Here is a 23914-nt window from a genome sequence, read left to right as displayed (position 1 = left end):
ATGCAAAACTACCCTTAAGGCATTAGGGCAGTAGCATGTTACTTATGTGCATGCTTCTTACACAGTATTTTTAACGGTGACCTAAAAAGACATTTTAACTCCCACCTGTAGATCTAAAAATGCAGTGCTTTCAGATTGCAACCAGTGGCAGTGGCAAGCAAATCACACAGCATTACTTTCTCTATTAGTTATCTCTGCAGCATTACCAACAACGAATCTGGATGTAAAAATAGCTGATGACTGTTTGTATCATCTGTCTGTTACTTGACACCGCATGGTTATTCCAATACGTGTGTTTGCCTCTTCCCTACCAGGAGCTCCGCTTGGCTTCCCCTTGCCTGATAACTATTTAAATACATTTTACTAACTTTGGATTCCTTGCTCACTTTGCTTCACCTGGCTGTACAGGTCTGTGAGGGCTCATGGGTTAGCTCCTCCACTTTTATTATTCTACAGATTATTCAATGGTTTTTTCTATTAAACACCATGTTCAGAAGAAGAATCTGAAACACACAAATAATGGGATGTGCTAATAGTAAGCAGGCTGCTGTAAAGTGTTCTGGGGCTCTGACTTAAGGGAAGAAAGAAAGAAAGCACAGCCCTACACTGTCCATGATAAGGAAGCTGGAGCACAGAAGGTAAGGGGGAAGTGCATGTGTGTTTTTCAAGCAGAGAAGTAGTGAAGAATGGAGGTGTCAGAGCTTGAGATTCTGTGATGCTATGGGAATGTATGTGAATTCAAGGATGGTGTTTATTTGATCAGATGAGAGAAGTCAAACAGCACTTATATATTTTTTTCAGTAATTAGAGGTGGAAAGTCCTTCTATTTTGTCCATCATTTTCTGCCCTGGAAAATGCAGGACTGTCTCTCAAAGTCTGTGTGTGAAAAGAGACACATGTACAGACTTGTATGTAGTGTTTACTTTTTATTACACATATAATTATTTGTTAAAGGGACGCGATCTTTTCAAAAAACACTATATTTATGTGAAGCTCCATTCAATTGTCCTGGGCATTGTGCTGCAAGCAACTTTAGGCAAATATACAATGATTTTATTTTCCAGGTGATTACTGCCTACAGATAAGATACTCAAAAAAACTTCAGTGATTTGTATCGGAGGTTGAAGCCATTTTTCTTACTCTTTCTGGAAAAATAGGAAGAGAATAATTTAAATATGTTATGGACAACAATTAGTATAATACAAAGCATGGAGAAATAAAATAGTTCAAATACCATGGCATTGCTAAGAGGCCCCGATAAATAACTGTGACTATGACTTGTATCCAATTTTAATCACTGGAAAATTTTTTAAATGGCATAAGCTTTTCTGAGTCCAGTTGTTGCAGAACTTCTTAATCTGCCATCCCAGAAAACTGCATTTTATTAACCTAGTTACAGAACTCAGCAGCAACATAAGAAAAGAAATAATTAAAATTGAGCTCAAGAAGCAAAATGACTCATGTTTTTTTAAATGGCCTGGGAACAGCCAATCCTATTTCTGAATATGGAAAAGTTTTCAGCAGCAAGCCAAAGCTACTGATTCACACTGACTTTGTACAGTATCAGCTAGAGGGTTCTTCATAGTCCTCTGCCATTGCTGTGAGGGAGACTGTGAAGAGAGAACAGTGAGAAGAGAAAAGGAGAAATAAGGAGAAATAAGTTTTCTAGACAGGTTCAGAGTCCACAGCTCTTCTCCTTCACTTCTTCAAGGAAATGACCACGTAAAAAGTAAATACCCTTGGTTAAATGCTTGAATTATAAGGCCTGTGGAAAATACTAGCAAATAAAAGAGTCCCAGTATATTGGAGCCCCAAAATAACTAAATTTCTCCAGCCTTCCATGCTTGTCACTAGCAAGGTGTTTATATATATATTCATAACTTAGTTCCAAAGAAGTTGTAAGAGGCACTCATCAGTGAATTTTAAGACTTTAGCTGGGTGAAGGTATGAAGGTGTCATTGCATCCCTGCACAGCAAATCAAAAGCACATGGAAATGTCACTCTGTATCCTCTTATTTCTACCTGCTGCTCTGAAATGTTTGTTTTGGCTGTTCTTGCATTACTATAGGTGTGCAAAAGGCCCATGAAAATGTAAATCCCACCAGGACTAGGAAAAAAGCTGATTAATTCCTATGAGCCAAGTTGGGAGAAAATACCACTTCTCTGTATCAGACTTTCCTCTCTTTAGTCTAGCTGAGTTTACACACACAGAAAGTTGCTGACAGAGGCAAATTCTGTAAGTGTTTTCTAGTTGCAGGCTTCACTGTGCTGGCTTGTCTGCAGCTGGGGTGCCAGGTCACACAGAGCTGTGTCTGCTATAAGTGTGTGGGTGAGTCCATTGCTTTTGTGCATTGCTTGAGGTAGTTTGGGGACCAGCAGCCTGAGCCAGCTGAGAGGTGTGTGGGGAAAGGGAACACAGTGAGGGCTGCATGTGTGCACTGACAGGAGACCTTTACCCTTGAGAAAAGGTTGTACCTCTTCAGTCAAGCCCGCATATGTTTTTGGGTGGGTCAGTGATTGCTTAACATAAATGCCTAAAGATGTGTGTGTGTGCATATATACACACACACACATATATATATATACCCACACACATATTTGCACGTGTATTAAGCTTGTGGTTTCACAACTATCGTTCTTCTTCTCAGGTTTTTATGGCTTTCATATGTGTATAGTCAGGGAGACTGTCACCAAGACTCCTGTTCCTTAGCAGGCCCAGAGAAGCTGAGGCAGCATTGAAGCCATAAAAGGACAACCCTTCCCCATAAGTAAGGTTTCCCTCTCTCTTGGGTTTCCCTGCCAAAAGTTTCTTTTTGGACAAATATAAAAAGCGGTTACTTAATTTTAGTCCAGGGATTCTTTATCATCCATCTCCTGTACTTGCAAATAATGACATACAAGAAGGCATTAGCTAATAATGATTAATCTAAATCATATCATGACTGTCAGACCAACCTTTTTATGACCCAAACATGTCAAATAATGTTGCATCTTTATTTTCAGTCTCTTGCACAGCTACATCTTATAGCTACACCTGGGATGTTGGTGCTTTCCCCATTACCTACACACTATGTCTGAGGCTCTTCTGGGGATCTTGATGGGCTCTGACACTCAGGTACATGAAGGCCACCTAACTCATACTTTCCATGTGGAAAAGATAGATATGCAAATCCCTGCAATTTTTGGAAAATTCTCTAAAAGAAAATGTGGTTAACATTTGGCTACACCTTGAGATGCAGAGTCAGCAAACAGCAGTATCTGGCAATTTGCAGCTAGTGCAAATCTGTCTCAGATGTGCCTCTATTACCTTTAGCTGGATCAGACATAACCTGTTAAAACTTCAGGTCAGCTTGGCTTGCCTGTCAGCTTCATTATAGACCCTTCTACATTCTGAACACTTCTGTTGGCTTCTGACCTGCTAAGATATGTTATGTGTGTCCCTGTCCCCGTCCTTTGCATGTTGCAAAGCACAGGGAAAATCCAGAGTAAGTGCCCAGGTCTGCCTGGCATGTTGCTGCAGAAACAGCAGCATGTTCAGAGGGAACCAAACTCTGCAAGCTGCATCCAGGATTTGTGCTGGGGCGGAGGGGCAGCATTCCTGATCATGATATTGCTGTTCATAACATTGTGTTGACTGATGTTCTGTGAAGTAGTGACATTAGGGATTGTATCATTTCTCCAAAACTGAGAAATGTTTCTTTGAGCTACAGGAGCTGTGACCAGGCCTGTTAGTTGAATGAAGCCATAGAGAAGTAGGTAGAATTGCTACTTAGGTTGTGTGGGAGAACTGAAGAGAAGGGATGATGCAGAAGTGACTGGAAGGTCACTGGGATGTGGCTGATGCTATTGCCTGCCTGCAGGTTTCTTTAGAGGGCCTGAGGGATCTGGGGAAGCACCATGATGACAGCATCACTGATGCTGCTGAGGGACTGACTCAGCCTGAATCATTGGGGTCTCTCTTAGGGAATAACTATAGACTTTTCCATATAGCCTTTGTAGGGTAATCACAAGAAATGCCTTAACATATGTGCTAACTGTAGAAGAATTAAGAGGTGCCTTGGAGACACACCATTAAATCATAACAATAAATCAATCTCTGAACAGGATGGGAGAATATTCAAATCTTTATTTGAATAAATGTTAAAAACAACCTTAGTGAAGAAGGAATCGAAACAGGAATGTCTATTATCATCACAAATGGTTGAGAAGCATTTTGTCATCAGAGAAAAGACGTTATGCAAGTGAATGGCTGTGTGCTTCAGTCATATGCTCTGGCACATGTACTTCAATCCTGTCACACTGCTTGCTCTCTTAACTGCACTTGAAAGAACTACCTAGGTATCAGTAAGAAATAGCTCTGTTCCTGCAGCCTAAGCCAGAAAACCTTGAAAACCAAAGAGTCTGTCTTCTTTTCCTATGTATCATAGGTAGACATACCTATTTGTATTTTGTAACATAAGACTGGTATTTCAGGATATTGCATGTACCTAAATCCAATACAATTCTCTAGGTAATAAAACCCCTTAGAACTTGAAACAATTTTGAACCCATCACCTAAAAATGGCTTGAATTCTTTTTTTAATAGACAACAGATTCAGAAAAATCCTGGTCAAACCCTGGAAATATTCTTTATCTAAGGATAAATAGCCACGAGGTGTTCATGTGCAGTATTACTGGGGAGCTGTATAAATATCTCAGTATATAATGACCGACCTAGTTACAGACAGTGGCCTTTTCCAGTCAGACATTTCATGCCAAGAAATAAACTGTTTGGGTTCAGTGGCTTAAATGTCATTTGTCTGTACTGACTTCAGCTCCTGGGAGGAGCACCATCTCTTTGCCTTGTGATTCTCATAGACTTGTGCTATGTGTTAAGTGCTGCACCTGCCCCTTGCTGTGTCAGTCATGTGCTCTGTGTCTTAGACTTACTCCATCATCTCTGCATGTTACTGACTCTTCAAACCAGTGGATAGGGCTCAGGTAATTAAAGGAGTGAACAAGAGCTGCAAGAAAACCTCAGTCCAGATACAACTTGTTCTGAGGGACATCTCCTTCTTCCAGACTTAACAGGACTCTTGGCAGGATGGGGCATTTGGAGGACATTGGGAAAGGCAGTCCAGAGACCAGCTGGAAATAACTGTTGGGTCTCTGCCATTGATCCAGAAAGGGAAAGGTAGAGAGACTTGCCATGATTCTCCATAGCTGTCACAAGCTCCCTCTGTTCCTCCCAATTTTCTTCATGTGGGGTCTTCACCTTGTAGTACTTGAAGTTTTGCAACCTGAGCTGAAGAGGTAAGCATTCCAGCTGGGGCCTGGAAGAGGTTCAGATCCTTTGAGCAGGATACATAACACAAGGTCATTAACTAGGTACACTCCCTCCTTCCATTCTTGTTTCTACCAGGTTGCGTCCCTGGTTCCAGCTCCCATGGCAAAAGATGCACCAGCTTCTGCAGAGCTCACTGGGAAAAAAAGGTTTCAGCTGTCTTTTCTTCAGAAAAAAATGGTTTGATTAAACCAATAAAATTATGATCGTGTGCATTTTAGTGGCATTTCCCCTAGAAAGATAACTGGAGTTTTTTTTTTTTTGGTCATTTGGAATATTTACATACGGAAATTTCAAGAGAAGATCACATTCTCTGTTGCAATACCACCAGAGTGTTGTTTGATATAGAGAATAAAATGAAAAATTTCAGTTATTTTTCATGGTCTATAGTGTAACAATAGTGAAATAATCTGAAATTAAAAGGTATTTTAAAAATTCTGAATGAAATTTTGAAATTTATAGTGTAGTTGTCCTTCAGAATCCTTATTCCATATGAAATGTCAAAAACAACCTAAATAAGAATATATATCCATCACACACACACAAATACATTTCCAAAATACTACAGTGTCCATAGGATGACAATTCAGATTGCCAGCCAGCTCTGCTGGTCCAGTCTGGGACTACACAAAATGTCTACCACACCACTCTGAAGTCCAGCAATTCTAGTGAATATTGCAGAAAACAGCAAAATTATTTTATCCTGAATGCACTGCTGTTGCCAGTGGTGAGTGACACACGTTAGAAAATTAGAATTGTCTGGAAGAGATGATTTGGTGGCATAGCAATGTGGTATTGGCTCCAAACCCCTCTCCTTTGCATGTCTGTCTGAATGCCACATGAGGGTGAGGTTTGGCTCTTCAGAGATGTTGGATTTCAATGTACTGTGGTTGCAGTTACTTATGTAGCCTTCTGGATGGGACACCTGTGTCAGCTTAGGAAGTAGATGTATTTAGTCACCAATTCTGTTCGCAGTTATTCTACTGACGTCAGTAAAATTACTCTAGATTTATATTTGTGTAACTGAGAACAGAAGCTGGCCTAAAGTCAGGGACGGTCTCTCCTCTGGCCCAGAACAAGCTGTTCAAGAGACAATTGCTGGACCAGAACCTCAAAGGAAATGGACCCCAGTCTATAATGGTTCTAATAACATAGTTCTTTCACCTTGCAGTGTAATGATCAAAGTACTGGAAGTGCTGAGGACACCTTGTGCTATGCTAATAGTTTCTGTCAGTGCTTGAGATCTTCAGCTTAAGCTGGACTGCCCTAGGTCTCCACCCTCCATCAGCTGGAGCAGGTATTTGTACTTGTGCAAATTTCCTTGGCCTAAGCAGGATAATTCACTTTGGCTGCCCTTTATGACCAAAAAAGCAAAGAGGAAAGTGACCTTGTCGGATGAGGGAAATGGAGGCTTGTGCTATTAGCTCTCAGCTCATGACCATCTTAACCCATAAAATCTTGACAAACGGGGGAAATGTGGCTGGAGCCCCACTGTCCCTCTTGCCAGGCAGCTTCCCTCCCTGGTGAGAGTGTTGTGATCCTCCCTCCCATTCAGGTGCCCTGAGGGCTGCTCAGAGAAGCAGTGAGCCTGGAGCTGCTCAGGCAGGAGGGCAGATCAGAGGGAGAATTTGTCTCGATGCAGCCCAATATGAGCAGCCCACACAGTTGTGGCAGTACAAGCAGCCCAGCACAAGGGAAGTTTACCAATTCTACACCAGAACCTAGAGAGATCTTTCCATTCTTCTTAACATCCTCCTGGCTCCTTGTCTCTGATGAGGGTTAAAAGAGTGCCCTTTACCTCCCTGACACTTTTATGTCTGGTTCCTAAGTTTTCCTTGTTTCCTATAGTGGCAGTGTAATCATTGAGCAACAGCAGCTCACTCAAAAGCCCTTGATGTACTGCTTGCTGCTGCCACATTGGACTCTGGTGGTACCCAAGAGAGCTCACTGAGCTAGTCCTGCTTGGGCTAGCAAGGAGCTTCCACTGGATGGGAATTGTCTCACCTATGGTATAACCTATGCCTGTTTCCATCCAGTCTTCCAATCTGGTTATAAGCTCCCATGAGTACCATGAACAAAACATGCACCTATGCAAAAAATTAATCCCCTAGATAGGGACTTTCCTAGTTCCTATGGTAAGAATGCCTAACTATTTGTCACGATGGGCCCTTGGAAGCCCAAAGCAGCAGTGTCAGTGTGTATGTGAGCAGAGCATGCAGCTGAATGCAACCTCAGTCAGCAGTCAGCACAGGGCTCTGAGTTTTGGGCTGGAACTGTGGATGGATTCCATACAGAGAGCACTACATGAAGAAATGAGCTCACAAAGATTTATAAAATCTAAACCTTCCTTTCCTCTCTCTTATTTTCTCATCATCAAGGGGAATGCAGTACTGCTGACTTCAGACTGTAATGCAACTCCCAAAGGCTCTGCCAGAATACCACTGTGATGTCTCATAGCACAACATTTCAGCCAAATACCAGCCCAGGGGGATGGGGGAACCAGTAGACCCTTTACATATTGCAGCAGCAGTGATGTCACATATTCTAGCCAAGTTTGCTGCTTTGCCCAGCTCCTGTGCAGTGAAAAAAGTTGACATTCAGTCTGTGCCAGGCCAAGAATAGTTTCTGTAATTTAACCTCCTCATTGCAACTTGCTAGTCACTTTAGAGAGCCACTGGAAAAAAAAATCTCCTATTTAAAAGAGAGGGGAGATTGGTTTCTGAGTAAGCTCCTTGAAATCTGTACATTCATGCAAGCTTTTTCTGTAGCTTGTATCAGATGATTCCTACTGCAAAAACATTGGATGTTTCTCAGTGTAACACAAGCAGTTCCAAATGCCTACTGTTGCTCTCCTCTGTCTTATAAATAACCTAAATTCAGGCACCCTTAAAATTTTTAGCTAGCTGAATCCTCACCTGACCTTGTGAGATTCTACTTGGAGTACTGTATCCAGTTCTGGGCTCCCCAACAGAACAAGGACACGGAGCTGCTGGAGCAGCCATGAATGGCCATGAAGATGATCAGAGGGCTGGAGCATCTCTTCCATGAAAACAGACTGAGAGAGCTGGGGCTGTTCAGCCTGGAGGAGGTTGAACAAGTAGCAGCAGAACACTATAGAGGTCTTCCAGTATCTGAAGTGGAGCCTACAGGAAAGCTGCTGGGGACTTTTTCACAAGGGCATGCAGTGTGATAGGACAAGGGGGAACAGTTTCAAGTTGAAAAAGTGTAGATCTAAATCAGATGTAAGGAAGAAATTCTTTTCTGTGAGCACAGTAAGGCACTGAAACAGGTTGTTCAGAGGAGCTGTGGATGCCCCTTCTCTGAAAGTGTTCAAGGCCAGGTTGGATGGGGGTGCAGTAACCTGACCTAGAGGAAGGGGTGCCTGCTGATGGATGGGGGTTTGAACTAGATGGTCTTTAAGGTCTCTTCCAACCCAAACCATTCCATGATTCTATGAAACACTGCACCTTGCTTACTGGCTGCCATATTTGCCCCAAAATTAAAGAAACGGGACTTTACCAGGTTATTAAATGAGCCATGAACAGCTTTTTTGCCCAAAATTCAGAAGTTGCCATCATACCTATACAAAAGATCAATACAGTCCTAGTGTTTCAAATCTAGTCCTGGTACTTATCTGCAGCTTGAACACTTAGTGTATATACAGCCTTCCACAGCTTGAAACATTACACTGCCAAAGTACTAGTAGCATGGCCAGGAGAGACAAGAATGTTCACAGGGGTTTAAGAACAGTAACAGTCACTATTCTTTTTTAATCAGTGACGCTGAGTTGTTTTTGTAACAGTGACTCCATCTAGGAAAATAATTTCTGAGATTACATCATGATCCCCATGTTTATTGTTGCACTACACACTTTTCAGCAAATGTTCTCAGTTTACAAGGGACAAAATGTTTCTTCAAACCTCTGTTTATGATATCTGAAAGCCAAGCTTCCTCCTAGTTCAAGCACCACCAATAAAGAGTGGTAAACACTGTGCCACTGGAATTTAGTCAACAGCCCTGTTGATGAGTGAGCCAGAACATAATCACAGTCTCCTACAGGTCTGTTGGCTTTGCTTAGTTAGAAGTGCACAGGAGCAGTAAAACTGTAATTTATATCTCTGGGCAAAGAGATAACTGAGAACACATCTCTGCAATGAGGATGCCCTTTTACACCTGAATGGAACCAGGCATAGCAGACCACAGAAAACTTGGATTGATACAGGCTTGTCCCTAATTTAACACTGACAGCTGTCATTTCTCAGATTAGTGTAGGAGACCATCCCAATGTGTGAGCCCTTCTTGCTGCCTTTACTGGTATGTTTTGAATTGTACAGGCTAACACAAAAGTTGCCCTAAATGACACCCTTACCTCAGGATAACCTAGTGTATTTACACCTATGTGCTATCTGCACTACCTCAGGCCCAGGCAGTTCTCTTAGGAAACTGATACATTTTTGCAAAGATTAAAAACTTAGCCTGTAGCTCAGTAAAAAGACAGAAGCTGTACCTATTCACTATGGATGAAGTTGCCTTTAGCATCTCCTGACAGGTTCATGCATGGAAGCAAAAAAGATGTTTTGTTTACTGCCCCTTGTAATCCCAACTGTCCATCTTTCTTCTCCTTTACAAGAGGGACAGTGAAAATTATGGACTTTCAAACCTTAGCAACATTAGTTCCCTGCCCACCAGATTGGTGTCTGTCAATAATAACTGGCAGTAGGAAGTCATACACATGGGGTGAATGCACACATTTTCCTCTGCAGTCCCTTTGAAAGAGTGGAACAGCCAAGGATGTAACAGCAGCAGAGAAGTTATCAAGTACAACCCCACTTTTTAGTCTGGAGATGTAACTCAGCCTTTGCAATACACAGATAGCCAGGAAACCATTGCTCACCCAGATCTTAGTCCACTCCCATTCTACCAGAGCATCCTGAAGGTTTTATTAGGTGTTTGTTGAGAACCTGACTGCACTCCACAAGCTACCAAACCCTCAAGGTTATTATCACACTGGAATGCATACCTATCTCTTTTGATAAGAAATCTGGTAAATCACTCCTTTAATGGTTGTAAAATCTGAATGAAAAAACAAATAAATACATAAATAAAAGCAGTGCAAAACAATCTTCAGATCATGCAAACAAACAAATGTCTTTGTTTTCAAATTGTAGAGTTCACTTCAGGTCAAAAAATGCTGAAGCTTGGAAACATCCCAGGACACTACTTCTGTCAAATTGACATCACAGGACTGTTTCTTCTTTCTCACTAAAGATGGTGAAAAATTAAGCCAAATAAAAGCATGAGAATGAGTTCTAATGATGAGAAGCAAAATTGCATGGCAGGTATGTACCTGTTCTTCCCACTCATATAATGGGTCAGAATCAAAACCAAGAGAGGGGTGGCCTTTGATTTGTCTTATCTTTTTTTTCAGTTGCATTATACACAAAAATGTATGTGGGGTGGGGCAAGTGAAACTCACTTTTGAAAAATCTTGGTACAAGGTAAACTGGAGAAGCTCTATTAAGTTCATTTTATGTCTGGTGTAAATCTGTTGTAGTTCTGCATAAGTCACTGGAATTGTATGGCTGAATTCACTGTGATACATTAAGTCTAAAAATAGGTTGGCTGAGGGTTTTTTTAATAGAAAAGGAAGATGAGGAGTATTTCAATTTGAAGAAACAACAGAAACTAAAAAACCTCAATGGATTAAGTCCAGTTCTTCTGACTTTTTATGCTTTGACCAGCCCTGAATCATCACAGGGAATAACGTGCCCTTTCCAAGAGTCTCTCTGAATGGGCCAAAATGGAATAATGGATTTAGACAGCTGGAGGAGCTGAAGTCCGCATATGGATTTCATTGCTCAGATCTACAGTGGATTCAGGCTTGACATGGTGGCAGCTTCCACCTCTATGAAAGCTGGAAGCTGCTGTATATGTGAGCTGTGGAATTTCAGCTCACCACAAGGTGATGATACAGTTGTACTAAGAAATGGAGATAAAAATCAGACTTTCCTCAAGGAGTCTAAAACCTCAAGGAATCTAAAAGGACTTTACTTTTAGATAATTCATTAATATGCTTTTAAACTGAGTCTTGCTGCTGTTCAGTCAATACCCTGCTCAAGCCCTTGAATGTGAGAACAAGTACCTGAAGAATTTAGACAATGAACTTTAAAAAGTTTTAGTGTGTGGATTTTAAGTAGAGCCAAAAATTCTGCTTTGCTTATACCTATTCCACCCAAAGATTCCCCCATCCTGTCTTCAGAGTGATGGGGAGTTAGACAAAATCCACGATGCTGTGGACCCTCACTGTGCATAGTAATCAGGGATTAATGAAAGGCTGTGATATTTTATAGTTGTGTCGCATGGGTTACCTTTTGCTCTTAGCAGTTCTAGAACTGAAAGCAAATGTTCCCTGTGCTCCTTTAGCGGGTCCCCTGGAGTCCCCGAGGCACTCCTGCCTTCTGCTGGCTAAGCTGGTATTAGCAGCCTCTGCTGGTTCGGTGTTTTCAGCCAACAGTACCTGGGGCTGGGTGGCTGAAGGAACCTGCTGATGCACCTTTCTTTCCCTGTGGTACCACTCTGCTTTCTCAAACAAGAGTTCTGCTTCGAATTGTCACAGCAAAACTCCAGCTTGAATATAAGCAGATTCATCTCTATAGAGCTCATTTTCCAGAGTCAAGAGGAAAGAGATGAGAGAGCATAGAACCTTCTATAACTTTATTTTTCACAATTTATTTTAAATTGTAATTATAATGTTTCACAAAGTAAGTTTTATCAACTTTTCTTTCATTAAGTGTTTTCTCCCTTTTTATTACTGATTCTTCTTGGCTAAAGATGGCTAACCTTCAAAGTTAAATATACACACAGCACTTGGAAGTGCTTATAGTTTGGAGGTATGGAAAGGAAAGTACTTGAAATTTGGCTCTTATATCCTTGTTAAAGAGCCCAAGTAAAAAATCGGAGGTGAAAATACTTTTTTTTTAATGTCACTTTCCAGCAATTAAACTATCTACCTTGAACTACTTGAATTGACCAAAATAATTATTTTTCATGGTGTTTATTGTGTTGCTAATATCTTGTTTAGAATAGACGTAGGAGCAAATTAGTCAGTGACAGAAACAGCTGGAAAATGCTCCCTCTCTAATACAGTTAATATAGGAAAATGATAATTTATAACTTTTGGCTTTGCAGAGAAGAATGTTTCCTTCAGCTGTTCTCTAAGATGAATCTACGTGCAGCAGCACCTTCTGGAAGAATTGCTTTGTGATAGTGAATTGCCAACAGCTGGAACCACCCATCACTGCCTATTTAACACCTGAAACTATTCCTTTGGATAATTTATTCATGACTCCCAGGAACAATGCAGGGAAATAAGAAACATACAGAAGGACATAGTGATTCCTCAAGTATTGGGAGTCTACTGGATGATGCTGACAGAGAGGTGAGCAGTCTCACAGACCGGGCTTTCAAAAGTTTGTGTGTGGCAGAATTTGAAGATTCCTACAATGAACCAGATCTTTGCATTTCACCTGACTTTGCCCTCCAGTTCTCTGCTAAATTTCACCCAGGGACATTGAAACATACCATCAAGAAAAGTCATGTCTGTAACAAGATAACACCAATAAACAATGAACATACAATATGGGCTTCAACATTCCATGAGTTACCAAACTGTGCTTCAGAGGAGAAATTGGTTGCTAAAAATAACATCTTTGCTACAGAAAGCAAGAAGCTGAACTTGGCAGTCCCTGGTCCAAGGAACAATAAACATGTTTCAAAAGTGTCCTCATTAATTAAGACATTTGATAAGACTGCAGACCAAGGGTCAGGAGGCTCCTCGATAGCACTTAAACAGCCCACTAAGAATAACTTTCAAAAATGTAAATTAAATCATGGAAACAATGTAGCTTGCTGGGATAACACAGACATTTTAAGCATCCACAAGGAACTTTCTGAATTTTCTGAGGCTAGTCAAGGTAGCCTCTGTCTCAGGGGAAAACAGGAGCCACATGAAAGACATAATAAAATAGACATGAATTATTGTGGCTCTGATGGTTATTATCCTGTACTGATTGAGATGTCAAAAGTAGCCAAGTCAAATTTTTCCCGTTCATCTAAAAAGGCTTTTAGAAAGAGAAGTGTGAAACTTAATGAGCCAGCAAAAAAAGGTAATTTTCTTCACAGTGAAAATAGTGCTTTTGAATCATGGAAGGTTCACCATAAAAAACTAACCGAAACTGAGAAGTTTGTTGATATGAAAACAAAAAAGGAAGGTCTTGCATACCTGGAGGAAGCACCATTTAGTAAAGGGTCCCAAATACAAGAACAGAAATTCAAGATCACTGTTGCTAAGAAGCAGGAGAAAGACTTTCAGATGGAGCCAACTCCACCAGAAGCTACTTTCAGCATCCATCTCCCACCTCTACATGTGCCTCAGGGCCCTCTCCCTTCAGAAATTCTTCCTCCCACCCCCACCTCAAGGATCCATGGTCCTCCCCGGCCACCCCGTGTCCAACAGGCACTTTCTCTTCCACCCTCCACTCAGCAGGGTCATCCCCCAACACCTCCTACTCCTGAAGCCCCTCCTGTGCCACCACCCATAATACCAGATCAGCTTTCCCCCCTTGCCATGTCCCAAGCCTCTGTCTCACCCCAGTCTGTGTCCTACAGGATTGTTTCTCCCCCAGCCAAGTCACAGGCACCTAGCCCACCTCCACCAAGACCCCAGGCAACCTTAACCAAAGAGGAGACATTAAGTCCCCAACTGGACACTACCTGTCCACCCTGGAGGAGACATAGGACTACAAAAGGGGCAGCAGAGAAGAGTCAGACTTCAAAGGAGAAGTTCAGAGCCAGCAATGAGATGGTTTCATTGTCTGAAAAGGCGACTGGTGCTGAAGCTGATCTGGTTGTGTCTCCTCTGGCTAAACAGGTAAACTGCTCTGGATTGATCAGTCCCTCTTTCAACATCACTGAACTCTTAACACCCATCATACAATCAAAACAGGAGGTAGACCCTGCAGAAAGTGAGCTGATCCCACTGACACCTCCTCCCACTGAGAGTGAAGCAGCAAGAAACCATGAGGGGACAGTGTTTGGTGACTACAGGCCTCAGGACAGTTACAAATCAAGAGCATCAAGTCTGTTATTCAACTTGAAGGATGTGCGTAAACATGTTAAAAGCATTTATACCCCTTCTCCCTTGTTAAGGGCCTTGGAGGAGAAAAATAAAACTAGGGAAAATGCACAGGAGAGCACAAAAATTAATGCCTCACTCTCAGCACTACAACAAAATAACAAAACTATTGCAGAGAAAGATGAATCGACTGATATAATCTCTGTATTGTCAGATGAAAAGGACAATAAAACTGCTTTAAATAGACATTTTGCAGACAATTACCTGACTCTGAGTTCATCCCAATCAACAGTGGACCTTTCGTTTCACCAAACTGGAGGTAACATACAGGATGATGATTCAAAACACAAAGATGTGGTTAAAAATACAAAGGGTAATGAAAACTTCCCCTTGTTCAGCCATGAATCAAATGAACCTGATATAAGGAGAAGTCTGCAGTATCCTACACTACAACCATTCAGTAGAGACAATGCAGATACAACAGCTGAGCAGCCTGTGGAAAATCCCAGTGTCCAGGGTGAAGAAAATGACAGTCTGGCTGCTGATCAGAGTGAAGAGTTGGCCTTCAAAACACTCCCAGACCAACTGTCACCTGCAGAGGATGTGCCTTACAGTGACATCCAAACCAGTATGGTGGAAACTGGCCACGAAGCACAAGGGAAAAGAAGCAGTAGCTCTTCGGAGGAATCTTTCATCTCCACAGTAGAGCAGCCACTTCAGGAGGAGCCATTTCCACCAGTGCCTCTGATGCAGGAGGCAAACCTTCAGGAAACCCAGAGGACTAAGAGTGGAAGGGATGCAGACAGTAAGGAAAACCACAAGGAGGGAGGGGAAGAGACTGGAGAACATGAGCTGCAGTATTACTCTTGTATCAGGTCTGGTACTGGTGCAGCAGAGAAGAGGGACAGCAGGATTGCTGGGAATGAACAGAGGAGCTTGCTGACAGAGAAACTAAAAAGGGAGAAAAGGGAAGAGCCCAACAGCATGGATTCTGCTTCTGGAAGTGTAACGGACATGTCCATTCCCAGGTGTGAGGAGCCGCAAACAACTCTGTCTTCAAGCTCGACCAAACCCAGCTTGTTTATGATTAAAGATAACACATTCAGGTCACCTCAGGTAATAAGGACTGTGAAGATGCCCCTTTTCAGGTCCTTTTCCCTGGATGATACAGTGAGCAGCAGTTATAAGGAAATGGAAAGTAGGTTTGTACTCCCAGGAGAGAGCAACAAGCAGCGCCGAAATATGTTGCATGCCCAGGAGCCAGGCTGGCTGGCATTGAAGGGCAGAGGGCAGCAGAATGTGAGAGATGGATCAACTGAGAGAGGGAAAGTGGCCAGTGTACCTGGATCTACTTCAGGAACACTGGATCCCTATCTTTTGAAAGATACAGAGAACTTTTCATTAGGGAAACAGATGGAAGAAGGTGAAGAGACTCATGCTTTGTTAAATGAAGTTGGGAAAATGAATGAGGAAAGTGTCTGTGGAAGGAAAGAGAAGCCCGAGACTAGGAAGGCAAGACAGAGCTTAACACAGGCAAATTTAGGTCTGGAAAATGACCAAGCACAGAGCAACCTCAGCTGTCCTGTAGAAAGAAAGATCAATTACTTTAAGAATCACCATTTATCTAATCGCAGAGGTGGCTTTTGTGCAAAAAAAATAATCACAAAAGAGACCATTTTCCCTGCCACTGGCTCCATATCCGAGGACCATACATACTCTCCTGTATCCCATGAACCTTTAGAGGACATCCCACAAATGGAATGTGCACCAGTTTTGTTAGACAACCTTGCATGCTCTGCGGCTGTAAACACCAAACCAAGCAGCACAATGAACTCTATTTCTGCAAGTGCATCATCAGGCAAGCCAACAAGAGAAACAAAGGATGCTATAAACCCTGCCGTGCTAAACATGGCATTAAAGAGCCAGGCTGGTATGTCTGCTGAAGAGATAATTGATTCAGCACAGAGGAATCTGCCATCTAATTCTACAGGTGAAGATGAGAAACTGGACCCCAGGGGACTTGGGGAAGCAGCAGCAGGAAAGCCTCCTGCTGTGCCACCAAAAACAGAAAAAGCTCTGCGGCGGGCCAAAAAGCTGGCAAGCAGGAGAAAGAAAATACAAGAGAATCAGAAAAAACATCAGACTGAGCATATAGATGCTGTAGGGATAAGGTATTCTCAGTCTCAAGATACACTAGCATCTCCCTTACCCTTGGAACTTTCTCCTCTCCATCCTGCCCCTCACTCAACTTTTACTACCGCAGAAACCAGTATAGGAAGACCCAGTGGTGCATCAGCAGCAAGTTCTTCACCCTCTTCAACCCAGCGAAAACTCCTCCAAGACCCTGACTCTGGCCAATACTATGTAGTTGATTTACCAGCTGAAGTTAATTTAAAGACATTTTATGACCCAGAAACTGGCAAATATGTTCAAGTCTCAGTCCCTTCCCTGGAAAAGAACTTATACCAGAACCCCACTTTAGAAATTAATAATTCTCCCTATGCCTCCTACCCTAGAGTGCTGCCTTTACCAGCTTCCCCTGTAGTAGTATTGAAATCACCTTCTCAGCACTCAGAACCTACCTGGTTAATGCCAGCAGTACCAGGAGAACCAGCAGAACTACCTGCAGATGGCCTGCAGGACTATGGTTATGCTGAAGCTGTGGATAACCAACCCCCCTATATTGAACCAGCCTCTTATCCCTACAGTCAAGAAGCTGAAGAAACTCAAGTTCACTTACCAAAGGACTTAAGTCCAACACCAAACACTAACCTAGTGTCTCTCACTGATTTAGATGATTTTGCTGCTGAAGGAGTATCTTGAAAACTGAAGTAACAAAATACGACAGGTAGTGTTTATAAGAACCATTTGGATCGACACACACACACAAAAGTTTCTACAACACTTTTTGTCTGAATCTCCTTGTCATTTGGGTATAAAGGAAAATGAAAGCTGACCACGCTGAAAGATGTGAGGTTATGATCACTTTGAAGAAGTGTGAAACTGAGTAAGCACTGAAAGTATCAGTGAGATGAAGGGGCAATGCCAGCTAAACCAGTAAATACAGCAGTATGAAGCTGCTGCTCCTGCTTCTGCTCTGTCATTATGATGGCTGGTATGGCCAAAGCAAGTATCCTTTTGCCCAGATGCCTTGCATGATCTATGACACAAAGCAAAGTCTATGAGACCATCCTGTCCATCCTACGAGAACTGGGGGAGATGAAGCATCTAGTGAATGTTTCTCACTCACTGCTTTGAACTATATTGAGAGGTAGAAGGTGTGTAGATACAAATATGTCATTAACCCAAGATTGATTTTTTGCACACATTGATTGCCCAGATGTTATAGACAAGAAGATTGTATATTGGATGCACAGTTCAACAGCCATGTCAAAAAACCTTCAAAGAACCAGAATACAGTTGCAGCTGCTCTAGGCTTCTCATATACTTCTGCAATGTCCACTAATATGCTGCTGAATTCTATGTATTTCTTTATAATCTCCAAATAAGTTTCCTTAGAGTTGGGGGTTACTTGTAATGCAGTTTAGAACTTCATCTTGATAATTGGCCTGAAATATTTTATTAAGGAGTGAGGTTGAGTGAAATCCCATAACAGTATTTAATGTTTTGTTAAGATGAGAACATCTTTGCTTTTTATAATTGGAGTGCTTTTTCAGTTTGTTTGGTTTACAGGCTCCCACTGAAATACAGTGCTAACTGTTAAACCCGAAAAACATTATACCTAATTTTGATCTTGTGAATTCTGTGATTAAAAAGAAAAAAATGAGAGACAAAATATACAAAATATTAATTTCTATAAAAGTGTTTCTTTGGATTATCACTTTTCTTTGAAATATCTCTATCAAAATATCACTCATCCTTGCATAAGTTCTTTTTTTTCATTATAGAATAATGAGAGAACATTGTTGAAAAGACAGAAAAATTGAATGTAATATGCCTGATTATAAATATCTCTATTTGGAGTATTGGTTTTCTTTTTCTCTGTCTCATTATCATGCTGTTTTCCCTAATTAAAAATGTAGAGAAGGAGCTCAAGGAAGAACTACACCTCTGGCTTTCAGCCTGATTCACATCTCAGACTATTTTTACAAGATTGTTTTCATGGAAGCAACTCTTCAGTACTTGAAAAGAAAGGGAAGAATCAGGTCTTTTGCTAAAAAATAAAATGCAAAGATGGGAAACAGGCACTGCTCCACTCTCCCAGTTTTAGTATTTATGAAAGAGGTTTTCTTCAGTAAATTCTTCATTTCCCAGGACTGATGCTGCCCTCAGGACACCAACCACCACCTGGTGTTTTGGCTCCCTCTCTAACCTGAACTCAGCTCCCAGCCTTCCACCATCCCTGACAAACACCATGTGTTCAGAAGCTGTCCTGAATCCATCAGACAAGTCCTTTTGTCAGTGCTAATTGCTAAAACATTTCCCACAGAGGGGCTACAGAGACACTAAAGGCATCTTTTCATTGATTTCAGCAAGATTGAGATTTGGCCTTCAGTGATTTTCTGAAATCTGTTTTATCTGTTATGCAGAATTGTGTCAAATTTGACGGAGACAGTTGCAGCAGATGTGCAGTGTGGAAATGGAGAAGCTTGTGCTGGTTTGGTTTGGGGTTTGAGCACACCCAGCCAAATGTCCATATCAGAACAACATTTATTTTCAGTCTCCATCTTTCAAATTTTTCAAATCCCTGAACCACCTGGGCTGGTCTGAGAGATGACCCTCCAAGCACCTCCTGAGATCTCTTGCAGCCTGAATTATCCTATTATCCTATTCTGCAAACATTAACATTTTTTAACCAATTTTCACTTGAAACTCAAAAAAATGCAGCCCCCCTTCCCCCCTGGGAAAGGACTAATTTTGAAAGAAAAAATAAAAAATTGAAAACTAAGAATGTTTCAGGAACAAAGATCAGTTTTCAAATTGTTAAATTTAGGGAAGTGTTACCTATTATCAATATTTTCCATTTTTGGGGTCACAAATATTTTTCTAAACTGACATAGTGCCACTGGTATTGCACTTCTGTGTTGCTCTCCCTCTATACAATATAATGTCTACCAGGTATGAAGCACAATGTCATCTACAAAGCTCCTGTGGCCCAATCAGGTTAGCACGGTGCTCATAGAAGCAGTAAAAGCAGCTCACCTCTCTGCTGGCTTCCTCAGGAGTGAGCTGAGCTTGTGCTCCCAGCCTTACCTGTTATTGGCCCCCTAATCCTGCTCATGCGCAGTAGGGGCCCACCCTAATCAGGCACAGGTGGGTTTAACACAAGCTCATGCCCACTACCTGGCAATTAGTGGCACCTGGTTGCCTCATTTCACTACATCTATAGCTATCTATCTATAGGTATATTACATATATATTTTATATCTATTCATAGATAGATAGATATTATATATGTATAGATAGATAGATATGTATACATACATATATAATATACCTATAAAACTGCCATTTGCATATCAGTATAAGACAGCAGTAATGCCTGTGATCACGAACACAAAATGTGTTAAAAGGAAGCCAAATGACAACCTTTTAAATAACAAATATTTTTCCTTCCTTTCTCTTTTTTGTTTGTGTTTGTTGTTTGGTTGGATTTTTTTCCACATTGCTACTGTGGAAAACCCACAAGGCCGAGGTCCTTATTAGGAAAAAATTACAGTGAATTGACCTCTTTCTTTTGGGGCAGGGAGACTATGGGAAATGTGCAATAGTCATTAAAGCAGCTGTAGGAGAGCACTGTTTCATGATGTTAATGTAATGACAGTGACATTAAATCATAGGTTGAAGAGGTGTTGAGCCAAGCTAAGCTGAATTCTGCCTTTGCCAGCAGCTGGTGGTTAGGACTAAAGAACACAGCAGGCTCTGCATTCACAGAAGCAGAGCAGTCTGAAGGGAAGAGGGAACCATAGCTTTCACTGCTCCCTTCTCCTGAAAATGGTCTTTTTTTTTTTTTTTTTTATTTGCATGTTGCATTTCTGGATTCTCTGAGGTTCATTTGTTGCAATAGTTCTTCTTTGGCAGATGTGAATACGGCCAAACATGGCTTACTTAGCCTTTGGCTCTTAGACCCTCCTTCTGGGGCACCTTTAATGTCTCCCAGCCCAGTTATCATATGACAGACTTGTAAGGCCATCCCACAGCCATGGTTCTATCCCAAGAGTTTGAATTTTGTCGTGCAAGATGCTGGTTTTGTTTTAGAGGGTGCAGTTTAAATGAAATGGCCTACATGTGTGGATTTTTATCTACTTCTTGGGTGTTCAGTGCCTTCCTGAGTCATCTGTTCAAGAAAATGCACATCATCATCACAGTTCATCAATGTAACTATATTTGCAAATACATAATTATTTATTAATTAATAAACAAAATCAATGAGACTCATTTACAATACTGGAATGATTTCTAGACAACTTTTTCATTGTAATTTTGTCTCTCTCATTGTAACTTCATCTCCAGTTGCGATGGAAGAAAAAGTTGACAACATGGAAGCGTCTGTGTGCATCTATGTGCTACACAGTTTACATATCTAGATGAGTGGATACAGGGCATCTGCTCCCTTCCTCCCCCTCATAAAGAGAGGGAGCAGGAGGCTGGAGAGAAAAAACTTTAGCCCAGGACTCTTGCAGTCATTCCTCCCCCTGCTGTACAAGTGCAGCAGTCTGGGCAGACACCCTGGGGGTGTGATGCCAGCACCCAGTCCAGCAGCACTGGAAGAAGATCACCACCTTGCCACTACCCAGAAGACATCAGGGATTTCTCATTCTCTGTGCCCTGTCCACTTGAGGGAAGTTAGCAGGTTACCAGTTACTTGATATAACTTGCTAAACAGTGCTGCAGACTGTATGTGCTCTCCAAAGTCTTGTGAGTGATGGTTTTACATTTCTCTTAGTATCTGCTGCACTTTGAATCATGGAATCATCCAGGTTGGAAAAGACCTCTGAGATCATTGAGTCCAAGCCTTGGAACACAGCAGAAACTCTTCTCAGTGTGATTTTGGCTCAGTTCTGGTCTAAACTAGCAATTTAAATCTGCTCTTCTTTGATGCCTGACTATCCAAGCAGTCCTTGCTGACAGTGAAAGTGTTACTGTAGTTTGGGTACAACATAAAAGTTGGCTAGCTATGTTTTTACTAGAAATACTTTGACAGATTTGCATATCTGTATTTTGTGATATACCCTGTTTCTTTTCAGAGTAAATAATGAACTCCAAGGCTGATCCTCTATCTCACTCCCAAGCAGTATCAGAAGCTGGCAAAATTGTACATGATGCATTAGATGGGCTCTAGTGAATTTCTACAAATGTGTAATTTGGAGCAAGTGGTGTACATCAGTCATTTTTATTAAGGAAACTCTGCTTCAGAGCCTGATAAGAGATGAAAAGAACACTTGAGTAAATTGAACTTCAGTGTGGGGTTGGGTTTTTTTTTGTGAAATGTTCATTATAAAAACAAAGGTCAATGATTAATTTATTTTGCCTTTCGGGTGATTATTCTGGTTTTAGGGTGATCTTACACTGACCACTGTCCTCCAGTATTAAAGATAATATTGTAATTATTGGTTTTAAATGGGTAGAGAATGGCTGAAAATGACCTGTGGTCTTTCCTTGTTTCTTTTTTGATATTCTCAAGGTTTTCATTATGCTGATTTTTTTTACATTAAATACTCAGGTCCTTAGTACTCTTTGGCCAATTAGAGACTTGTTTCTAATTGCTCTTGAACATACTTAGAAAGCAGCATTTCAATAGTGCAGAAGAGAAATCATTTATGTCCCAATTGCCTAGAGCTCTGTGTTTTGGTTAAAGTGGATTTAACTCAAGCCTTTGGGAAAAAAAGGCTTGCAGCGCTAAAAAATAAGCACTTTCCCACATGGAATTCCATATCAAATAAATCAAGACCCAGGGTACTTTGCAAGAAGGAGATGGGGAAGACTTTGTGAGAAACAGACATAATCTCAAAAATCCTTCTAGTGATAGAAAGAAACTGAACTCTTAACAAAAAGTAAAAAAGCTGGAGACATGCTTTGAAAAGCCAAGGCTTGTTGAAGTCAAACTGCCTGCCAGGATAACTCTGACTTGGACTCCCTTGTCCCTGAGCTCCCCAGTGTGTTCACACTCCTGCATTCAGTGTCAGAGCCTCATCTTCTCACAACTGCCCTTCCAGCTGCTTAGAGCTGGCTTAGGGTATGGTAACATTCAGAGAACACAAAAAGGCTCCCTCGGCTTTTTTGCTGTGCCAGAAATGCCAGTGTTGTCACCAGCAACACGAAGCATCTTGGGTGAGCTACAGTGGCCTTCTTCAGGATCTTCCTTACACTGACAGGCCACAGATGGCAGACAGATTCCGAGACAAACAGCAATCCCTCTTTCTATTCCCAGCACTGGTAAGCTGCAGAGGATGTGAACTGGATCTGTCCCAAGAGAGATCCTTTCTTCAGTTGCACTGAGATTCCTGAAAGTCTGTTGGCAGAATCAGTTTTTGTGGGTGAGAGCAGCTTCCCTGGATCAGGTATCCTGAGACTGTGTCACTTCCCAAGGAAGATGGATGGAAACATTTCAATATTATTCCATGCCAAAACTGGCTGTAGCTTTTTGAACTCTCAAACAGGAAAAGTCAGAGAGAGATTAAAAAATGCCATATTACGTTACTGTTGCTAACACATCCATACATGGATGTATGCCTAGATAGAGATATATTGATATACGCCCACATGTCAATATGAAATTATAGATACAGTAGTAGTGCTCAACAGAAGTGTCTGGGTATGATTTACAGAGTGCCCTTGGGCTGTCCTTTGCATCTCCCACCTGTTGGTTCACATATCCTGTTATTTGCAGGGTCTGCCCCACAGGAGCTCCATTTTCCCCTGGGCTTCACGTGTGCTCTGGTGTGTTCCACTACCCTGGGAAGATGAATGGTCACCTCTTTCCATGTTCTTGCCTTTGCTTAATACTCCCCCTTCATGAAACCACAGCATTATCAACCCAAGACAACAAACACTTCTCTTGGCAACAGGATCATTTCCAACAGTCCAACCCAGCAACATAACTTACCCTACCACTAATCCTCATAGCATTAAACTTCTTACCTTAGCAACCAGATGAGCCCTAACATAAACCAAGCAGGATCAAATACCAGCTGAATTACTGGCCCAAAAACCTACTGACACAGCCAAGTCACCAGACTGCATCTTATCAGGAGTTTTCCAATAAAACAAGTTCTCTGCTTGGGGACACAAAAAAAAAAAAGGAAAAAAAAAAAAAAGGGAAAAAAAAAGTGATAAAAGGCTGGAAAATTTAGAAAACTGAAAAATTATTGAGAAGTACTCATTTGCTCACATGTATATATACATGTATATATAAGTAAACAGTCCTAGGATTTTTCTTTTGGATTTAAATGACTTTTTAAAGAAATCAGTAGTTTAAAAACATGTATTAAGCTGAA

The 23914-nt window shown here is 41.4% G+C and overlaps 1 protein-coding gene and 1 long non-coding RNA gene across 2 annotated transcripts; both read left to right on the top strand.

The window, feature by feature from the left end:
- The first annotated feature begins 325 nt into the window (after positions 1-325).
- Positions 326-20870, top strand: C7H10orf71 (chromosome 7 C10orf71 homolog). The gene is made up of 3 exons (XM_071748780.1): positions 326-638; positions 10492-10662; positions 12512-20870. The coding sequence occupies exon 3, from the start codon at positions 12681-12683 to the stop codon at positions 17277-17279; it is 4599 nt and encodes a 1532-aa protein (XP_071604881.1). The 5' UTR covers positions 326-638; positions 10492-10662; positions 12512-12680; the 3' UTR covers positions 17280-20870.
- LOC139798041 (uncharacterized) lies at positions 4933-5538 on the top strand. The gene is made up of 2 exons (XR_011726678.1): positions 4933-5292; positions 5402-5538. It is a non-coding gene; the product is annotated as an uncharacterized lncRNA (long non-coding RNA).
- Positions 20871-23914: the final 3044 nt, after the last annotated feature.

The sequence above is a fragment of the Heliangelus exortis genome, chromosome 7, assembly GCF_036169615.1.
Source record: "Heliangelus exortis chromosome 7, bHelExo1.hap1, whole genome shotgun sequence".
Classification (NCBI taxonomy): Eukaryota; Metazoa; Chordata; class Aves; order Apodiformes; family Trochilidae; genus Heliangelus; species Heliangelus exortis.
The sequence above is the reverse complement of the archived record's forward strand: the minus strand, read 5'-3'. Positions and strand labels throughout refer to the sequence as shown.